General features: G+C 47.3%; 1 protein-coding gene across 1 annotated transcript in view; it reads left to right on the top strand.

Moving 5' to 3' along the window:
- The window catches only part of asap1a (ArfGAP with SH3 domain, ankyrin repeat and PH domain 1a), a 24,620-nt gene extending 15,848 nt beyond the window's left edge, over positions 1 to 8,772 (top strand). Inside the window, exons 16-18 of the mRNA XM_050075059.1 lie at positions 934 to 1,388; positions 1,470 to 1,592; positions 1,740 to 8,772. Of these exons, the coding sequence (XP_049931016.1) occupies positions 934 to 1,388; positions 1,470 to 1,592; positions 1,740 to 1,814 (653 nt within the window). The 3' untranslated portion in view covers positions 1,815 to 8,772. The remainder of the gene's footprint in view (positions 1 to 933; positions 1,389 to 1,469; positions 1,593 to 1,739) is intronic.
- Positions 8,773 to 9,126: the final 354 nt, after the last annotated feature.

The following is a 9,126-nucleotide window of genomic DNA, read 5'->3' as shown; positions in this document are numbered from 1 at the left end:
TATTTTATTTGACTCATACAGCCAAAGTACTGTATCTACAGTACATTTGTTATTGCCAATAAAGGTTGTCAAGTTAAATGGCAAGTTGTTGTACGGTCATTTTGTACCTATGATACATTTGGGATGGGGGCCTCCAAATAAAATTTCGCTTAGGGCCCCAATTTGGTCAGGGGCAGCCCTGAGCATAGAGACACGTTCACAAACGCAGACTTTGACCACATCATTAATAAATTCCAGCTCACTGGTCCACTGAGCCGTTCCTATTTTGCTGTGGTCCAAAACTGACCGCTCTGTTCTTCCTCTTTGGCAGTTTTGGTGGCGCTTATCCTGCCGTGCTGCGCTGATAATGTTACGGCGCCACCACATTGGCATTATTACTATTATTATTAACCGCAAATACAAATGACAGAAATCCACAGATAAAATACTGTTTCCTGTTAGAGTCAGATTTTTGTCGAGAGCTGGAGGCGGGATAAAATTTGGCGGAGGCGGCTGACTCATGATTCTCTCTGCAGGAAACATTAGCCGACCTAATAAAGTATCTTGCTAATTACTGACCACAGTTTATCCTGACATCAACATGCTTACTTCACTGTGACGTAACACTTTGTTCAGGAACTGCTGAGGGGAAGAAAACAGGGAACAGGACTGTGGTGCTTTAAGAGTGCTGACGGCACCTGACGGGACGCTCAGGTGTCCTTTACGTCCTCTGACTGAAGGACTCGGTCCTCGCTGGATTCAGAGGATGTAGTTTAAAAATCCTTAGTTGACTTTAAGAAGCACCAGGAATGCTCTGAACTCTCTGCTGTCCACCCTCAGACCGGCTCATTTGAACTAAGCTCTTGTGGCAGCCAATCATAAATGAGCCCCTGAGGTGGCAATGATGCGTTTCCTGTTTTCACTTCTCTCATTCTGGTTTTTCTTTGTTTTCAGTGGCTTTGAGGAAGATCGACACCATCCACCTCCCCTCTGTGGACAAACCCAGCCAGCCTCCAGACCTCCTTCACAAACCCTCCTCCTCCTCCTCCTCCTCCTCCCAGCCTGACCCCCAGAAGTCTCCTCCCTTCATTGATGCCTCCCCTAAACACCCCCTCACCCCGGTAGACTCCGCCCAGAGAGCCCCATTAGCTGAGAAACCCCCGTCATCCAACCTCCCCCCCAAACCTCACCTATCTGACCTCCCCCCAAAGCCCCTCTTCAAAGACCTCCCACCCAAACCGCCACTCAGCGAAAGGCCCTGCCCCTCCCCTGTTGCTATGGAGATGCAGGGATCCAGGCTGGTGGTGGCAGCAGAGAGCCAGCAGGAGGAGGCATCACCTTGGCCAGCAGCTGAAGATACAGATGAGGCTGTGGAGACGCCCGTCCCTCTGCCGCGTAAAATCAACTCTGTGAGTTCATCATCTTCAGGTAATAAAGACGAAGATGAGACCAACAGAAACGTCACATGGTTCATGTCTCCGTGTCTCCAGGTGAAGACTAAAATCCGGCGGGTGAAAACCATCTATGACTGTCAGGCTGACAACGACGATGAGCTGACCTTTGCTGAGGGAGAAGTCATCATTGTCACTGGAGAGGAGGACCAGGAGTGGTGGGTAAGTAACGCTCAGCGTCATCGTCATCATCATCATCATTAAACTAACCCGCTGAGTTCTTTTCCTCCACCTGCTGCTCCGCCCAGCTGAGAGGACTAATGCTCCACCTTCAGGATCTTAACTCCTTGCTGTGAATGTTGTTCTCAGATTGGACACATCGAGGGACAGCCGGACAGAAAAGGCGTCTTCCCCATGTCCTTCGTTTACATCCTCTCTGACTGACAACCACAGAGACAAGTGTGAGGCCGCCGCCGCCGCCACAAGCCCCGCCCACACGCAGAGGTCACACAGGTGACAGTGGCCGGAGTCAGTCGGTCAGTGATGCCGACAGGAACAAACTAACTGCACCTGGATGTAAATAGACTATTATTCTGCCTGACAGTGTTACCATAGTAACAGTGTTACCATAGCAACCCAGCATGCAGACCCAAGCGGGCCAGTAGCAAAACAATCTGCAGAGAAGGAAAAGGTCAGAGGTCACCGGGAGCAGGATTCTGATTGGACAGCAGCTCGTCACACCACCAGCCGATCACAGAAGCACAACTGAAGGAAAGAGGCACAACGTCCATCTGACGTCTGTCTCTGTCCTTTGTGTCCGTCCAGCTCGTCCTGGCTCCCAACTCGTCAAAAAACAGAGCTTTGTCAGTGGACGCCGGCGTCAGACACGGACGCAAAGAGACGCCTCACCCTGAGATGCGGTCAGTTCGTAATGTTGCCAGCAGCAACCGTCACATAAAGAGTGAGTCTGTAATCAGAGGACGGGGACGGAGGTGGACGAGACCAATAGACTCCGAACCTTCACCCTGGACGCCGCTGTTCGTGTCACGTTTGAATTTTAAACCAAACCAGGATGTTTTTTTTAAACCTAACTGCGTGATTTTTTTTTCCTGAACTGAAGGAAATAAAAGTAAATTTGAGGTGTTTCATAGACGCTGTAACCTTATTTTGAAAAGACTGTTGGCATGTAACGAGCACAAACTGAGCACTTCCTGTGAAAACAGAAGTTTATTTTGAAAAAAAACACGATGATGTAACAAACTGAAACACTGTCCCTGGACGTCTGTAACAGACGTAGGAAGTTCGCAGCGTGTCATATGAAGGCATGCAGGTCCACTGACAAGGAGTCGGTATTTGATGAGTTGGGATGAGAGCGTGTCGTCCTGTCTCACCTCATGCAGAGGAAATGGTAGCGACGTCCTCGTCCTCCTCACAGCTGAGCAGGAGCACTTCCTGTGTGTGGATGTCCACAGATCATGAACCTGAGCGGCTGGACTGACGCAATCTGACTGTTTCCTGTTTACCTGTGTCAAACAGCCGACTGGCTTCATCTGTCATTCACAAAACAGACTCGCCATCAACACATGGAGGTGTCATGTCATGATGTTTGAACACAGGTGACATCATGGAAACCGGCGGAGGGTTCCCGCCATTCTGGAATTCCTGAAAAAGTTACAGAATTAGAAAAAACTGATTTCCAGGCCTGGAGATGTTTTGAAAAAGTTTTAATTCTACATGATATCAGCTGTTGTATTAAACAAGTTCATAAACTTCCTGAAAAGTGCTGCGCGGCGTGACGGATGAGACGTCACCAGTGTCGCATGTCTGGCGTAGGCAGCTGGTTGGCGGCGGGAGAGACTAATGTGCGGGTAAAGGTAGCGAGCATTCAGTGTACGTCTCCACAGACAGAAGTGTTAGGGGCAATAGCAAGTTAACCCAAATGCAGACACGAGCAGGAGCCAGGAATCAGTTAATTGTATTTATTGTAGAGCCAGGGATTCAGGGGTTGGAGGTAGGGCAGCAGGTTGGGGAGCGGATCCAGAGGAGTTGAGGGAGAGCGTGAGACTGAAGACACACAGGAGCTAAAATTAGTCATGGGTAAAACTTCCAAAAAACAGAGCACAAATTCAAGGCTTGAGCGTAACACTAACTATGTAGAGATTACAATCTGGCGAGTGGAGATGGCAGAGCTGAGTATAAGAAGAGGTCTTGATTATGGCAATGAGGTGCACCTGGTGGCTCCACCCTGACTCCAGCATACCTGCAGACACAGAGAGAGAGAGAGAGAGGAGGGGGAGGAAGACGGCTACTGTGACGTCATTCCAGGGGCCGATGTAACAGTACCCCCCCTCTATGGGCGCCACCTGGCGTCCAACCAGGCTAGTCAGGGTGGGTGGCATGGAACTCCCATACGAGGGAGGGGTCCACAATCTATTTATGGGGCACCCACCCAGCAGCGCTCCTCGGGTCCTTTTCTTTCCCAATCCACTAAATACTGTAAACCACGGCCCCCCGTGGCGCACATCCAACAGCCGTCGAACTGTATAAGCCGGATGGTTGTCGATCATCCGGGGTGGTGGAGGCGCTGCAACAGGAGGGGACAAAGGGCTGGAGCGGACAGGCTTAATGAGGGAAACATGGAAGGTGGGGTGAATCCTGAGAGAGGTTGGCAGTTTTAGGCGTACAGCAGGGGGATTAATGAATAATTCAAAAGGACCAATGAACCGAGGGGCGAGTTTCTTTGAGTCAACTTTCAGGGGGAGATCCTTGGAAGAAAGCCATACCTTTTGGCCAGGGGAATATACTGGAGCGGGGGCACGATGACGATTGACTTGAGTCTGGGACCTGGTGGAAGCACGGAGAAGAGCAGCCCTAGCCTTTGGATTGAAGGTACTGCAATCTCTGCTTCCTGAGATGGGAATAGCGGGGGTTGGTAACCAAGTGTGCATTCAAAAGGTGACATACCAGAGGAAGCGTTGACCAGGGTGTTGTGTGCGTATTCCACCCAAGCCAGTTGTGCACTCCAGGAGGATGGGCTGGTGGAAGTCACACAACGTAGAGCTGTTTCCATCTCTTGGTTGGCCTGCTCGGTCTGGCCGTTAGACTGTGGGAAAGGCTGAGGAAAGGCTGACATTAATGTCAAGGGCAGAACAGAAAGCTTTCCATACCTGGGAGGTGAACTGAGGTCCTCAGAGATGATGTCAGAAGGGATGCCATGCAGACGAAACACATGAGTAACCATGAGGTCAGCAGTCTCCCTGGAGAAGGGGAGCTTGGGCAGAGGTATAAAGTTAGCCGCTTTAGAAAACCTGTCTATGATGGTTAGTATGGCTGTGTTACCGTTTGATGGGGGAAGACCGGTGACAAAGTCCAGTGCTATATGAGACCAGGGACAGCTGGGTATGGCAAGCCGGAGGTGGGTTTAGTTGAGGTCTTGTTTTGGGCACAGACAGAGCAGGCAGAGACAAACTCTGGAACATCCCTCTCCAAGGATGGTCACCAGAAGCTGCGACGCAGGAAGGCAAGTGTCCGATTAACACCAGGGTGGCAGGTCAGATGGGTGGAATGGGCCCACTGGAGAACAGCAGAGCGTACAGAGTCAGGAACAAACAAGGCATTAATGGGACCGTTACCTGGATCAGGTTGATTCTGCTGAGCTTGACGAACATGTGATTCAGTCTCCTAAGCAACAGCGGCAACAATGCATGTGGATGGCAGGATGGGGTCTGGCTCGGAACTGCAGCTGTCAGCAGTGAACTGGCGGGAAAGGGCGTCTGGCTTGACGTTTCTAGATCCAGGGCGATAAGTGAGTGAGAAATTGAACCGACCAAAAAACAGAGTCCACCTTGCTTGTCCGGAGTTGAGACAGTTCTTGTGATCCGTCCAGACTATGAAGGAGTGAGCAGCACCTTCTAGCCAGTGATGCCATTCCTCTAAGGCTAACTTGAACCAGGAGTTCACGGTTTCCAATGTCGTAGTTCATTTCTGCGGATGAGAGTTTTCGGGAAAAGAATGCACATGGGTGAAGTTTATGGTCAGAAGGGGAACGTTGGGATAACACTGCACCTACCCAGCCAGGAATCAGTTAATTGTATTTATTGTAGAGCCAGGGAGAGAGAGAGAGAGAGAGAGAGAGAGGAGGGGGAGGAAGACAGCTACTGTGACGTCATTCCAGGGGCTGATGTAATACAGAAGTGCGTGGTTAATAATGAATGGCTTCTGAACAACAAATTAAAAACCCGACTCAAGAGAGGACGACTGTGAGGCTCACCTGTGAGAGCATGTAGAAAGGCCTTGTCCTTGCTGCAGTGGCAGCAGGGTCGTTTCCAACTCACGGCTCTTTGCTGCATGTCATCCCATCTGTCTCTGCCCCGTCACGCTGATACTGTCCCATCACATAAAGGCTGAACAGTCAAAAAACAAAAAAAATCTTTAAAAAAAAAAGGCCAACTATCGCTGAGTAGGATGTGAACTCTCTGGTCAGGTTGAGGGGCGGGGCTACAGTCAGCTGTGTTAAAGGGGAAAAGCATCAAGACAACAGAGCGCCAGTGTGGGCACGTATCCGGGCCAGATAACCTTATCGCTGTGTTTCTACTGTGTGTGATCTGTGTCAGCGAACCAGAGTCAGAGCCTCATTACTGCTTCCTGTCATTGCTGCTCAGGCCTGATGATGACACAAACTCACGGTAACATACTGTGGAAATGTTTTGGAAATGTGTCAGTCCAGATGTGTGGAACAAAAAGGGATGATTGTTCGTCAGAGTAGATTCAGGGTCACTGTTCTTAAACACACACGTTTCATGATCCTGGTGTGACGTTTAATGAGAGCGATGTTTGTTTCAGCCTCCGCTCTCTGTCCAGCTCTCTTGTTTCCTCCTGAATCTTTTACACTTAAACAGAAGGAAGAAGAAGAAGAAGAAGAAGAAGAAGAAGACATCCACCCTGTGATTCACATCAGCTCCTGAATGTTCTGTGTTCTTCCTTGGTTGGTTTCATCCTTCCACCAAGTTTCATAAAAATCAGGAGCCGTTTTCACAAACATCCTGAGAATCAGTCAGGGGTCAGAGGTCAGGATGATTCAGGAACGTTCTCAGAGAAAGTTTGAGTGATGATGGGACAGAAACTGTGACCTCAGTGAGGAGGTGTGGTCGACCCTGTTGTTAGGTGTGATGTGATTGGTTGTCAGAGACACGCCCCTCTGTGAGCCTGTAAGGTGTGAGGACACCCAGTGGACATGAGATGAACTGCATCACAATATGAGACTGAAGGTGTTGTTACTGTTAAGCCCCGTCTCCACCAAACCCTTTCAGTCCAGCACCTCTGGAACCAGCAGTAACCCTTCAGACATGGTACCTAGACCCTCGGTCTGTTCAGACAGTCCTCTTAAATGTGGGCGGGGTTGTTGTCACTCACTGCTCCGTCCAGCACTCGCTGTATTTCCTCATCAGCGGTGACACAGATGGAAGTCTGCACCTGGTTTATCGTCCACAGAACGAGGCTGCACGCCCACATTTTCAGAACAAAATAGAACAGGCTGCAGTGAGAGTCTCTCTCCATGGGATATTTAAAAATAGCAGCTTTGTGCATTTAGTCCTTCTCAGGCAAGCTCAGGGGTTTAGTGTTGCTGTAGCCCACAGGAAGTGAGGATTAGAATATATGACCTTCACATAATCCGCTCCAAATTAATCTATATTTTTAAAGTCATTACTAAAAGTGTGTGTCATATAAAAACTAAAGTGATGGTCAAAGTTGTCACAGTGAAATTTAAGGTGTGCTGATGGATTCACGTCATCAACTCATGCATTGAGTAACATTACAAGTTAACGTTCCACCTTAAAAGTTGCCGGCAGTCGGCCCAGTGAATGAAGTTATTTTTTTCTCTTTCATTTTATAGTTGTAGTTTACTGATGTATGAACAGAGGTTACATAAAACCAGAGTGACCGTCCTCTACTGACCAATCAGACTGCAGGGTTCACAGCTCCACCTTTTAGTACCAGATCTGTGTGCTAGGTACCCCAACAGAGGGGGGACCAAACATGGGGACGCTAAGGAACGCTTCTGTTGGGACCATCCACAACTTTCACTGTGGGAACAGAAACTTTGAACAGCTGGGAGGAGGCGGGGCTTCAGTCGTGATCACTGCTGATGAAGGTTGAGACAGACTCTACTCATTACTGATGTGTTTTTACAGTTTATCTCAGTGATGTCATGATTTTATTTCCAGCGTTATAGTGTTGTTTCATTGGGTGGGAAATGTGTGCGTCTCCCTGATGACATCATCTGATCTGTAGCATTTCATTTCCTCTGTCCACCGCGTTTGGAGAATATTTTCCTGACCTCTCTGTGTTTCCACCATTTTCTCCTCTGATTCACAAACTCTATAAGTCCTCCTCCTCCTCCTCCTAAAGTAATAAATAAGAGGGAACGACCCCTCACCTCCTGACTCAGATTCAGAATAGTTCCATGTCAGATACACTCTGACTGTATTTACTGTACCTACGTGTATAAAACACACACCTGTACCTGTACATACTGCACACCTGTTTACACCTGTTTCTGTTTCCTCTCAGCATAGTCTCACTCTGATTTCAGTCTGAACAACTCGAGAGGAGAAGTCGACTACGAGTCCCAGAGAGCATTGCTGTAAGAGTCATGCCATCAGAAAGCTTCAGGTGTAAACCAATAAGGAGACCCAGGGGTGAGATGTAGCTGTAACAGATGGAGGACCCAGGACCAGGATCAGACCCAGGATCAGTTTATGTTCAGAGGATTAAAAATCTGTCGTTAAGAAGTTTTAATTAAACTGCAGTAAATTCACCACTGATTTTTTTTTTTACATTTTTATTTTAATAAAGATAAACTCACTAGAGACACAGCATCCTCAGTTCACCAAACCTCCTCCAGACTCACTGAGACATTCAGACTGAATCCTCTCGTTACTCCCATCAATTAATCTTAACAATATAATTAACATATGTATTTTAAAGTGATTCATTAATGGATATATTAAGGTATTTTAAGGGCTAAACTCCCTTTCAATTGATTAAACAACATGAAAGAAGTTAATTAATTTATACATTAAAATAACTTAATTTATCAAGCAATCTTAAACCCTTAATTTAAACCATTAAATAAAATATGATCCATTAGTTTTCCATGAATTATCCCCAAATTTAAGGGTCCCTGTAATGTTACTCTGTAAAACAGTTTCTACCCTTTAAATAATAATAATAAAAAAAAACCTCTAAATAACCTGGAAATTAAAGTCATGTTCTTCTTGAAATCTCCTTTACTAAGTGCTTTTTAAGTTACATTTTTAGTGGGTTTAGTTTTTATGAATTAAAGGCATGGTTCAATTTAAAGTTTTTTTTAAAGGGGTTACTTAAGGCATAACTAAGGGATTGTTGTTCTGTGTTTTGATGGAGTAATAAAATCAGGGAGTGTGTTCTGTTGTCACATGATTTTATTAATTTTTGATGTCAGTTAAAGAGACATTCTGGTTAGCCTAGCTTAGCACAAAGACTGGAGACAGGAGGGAGCAGTTAGCCTAGCTTAGCATTCTAAGCTAGGCTAACTGCTCCCTCCTGTCTCCAGTCTTTGTTGTACGCTAGGCTAACTGTTTCCCCCTGTCTCCACTCTTTGTGCTATGCTAGGCTAACTGCTCCCTCCTGTCTCCAGGCTTTGGGCTAAGCTAGGCTAACTGTTCCCTCCTGTCTCCAGTCTTTGTGCTAAGCTAGGCTAACTGTTCCCTCCTGT

The sequence above is a fragment of the Epinephelus moara genome, chromosome 21 (assembly GCF_006386435.1).
Source record: "Epinephelus moara isolate mb chromosome 21, YSFRI_EMoa_1.0, whole genome shotgun sequence".
Lineage (NCBI taxonomy): Eukaryota > Metazoa > Chordata > Actinopteri > Perciformes > Serranidae > Epinephelus > Epinephelus moara.
This window is presented reverse-complemented; position numbering and strand designations above follow the sequence as displayed.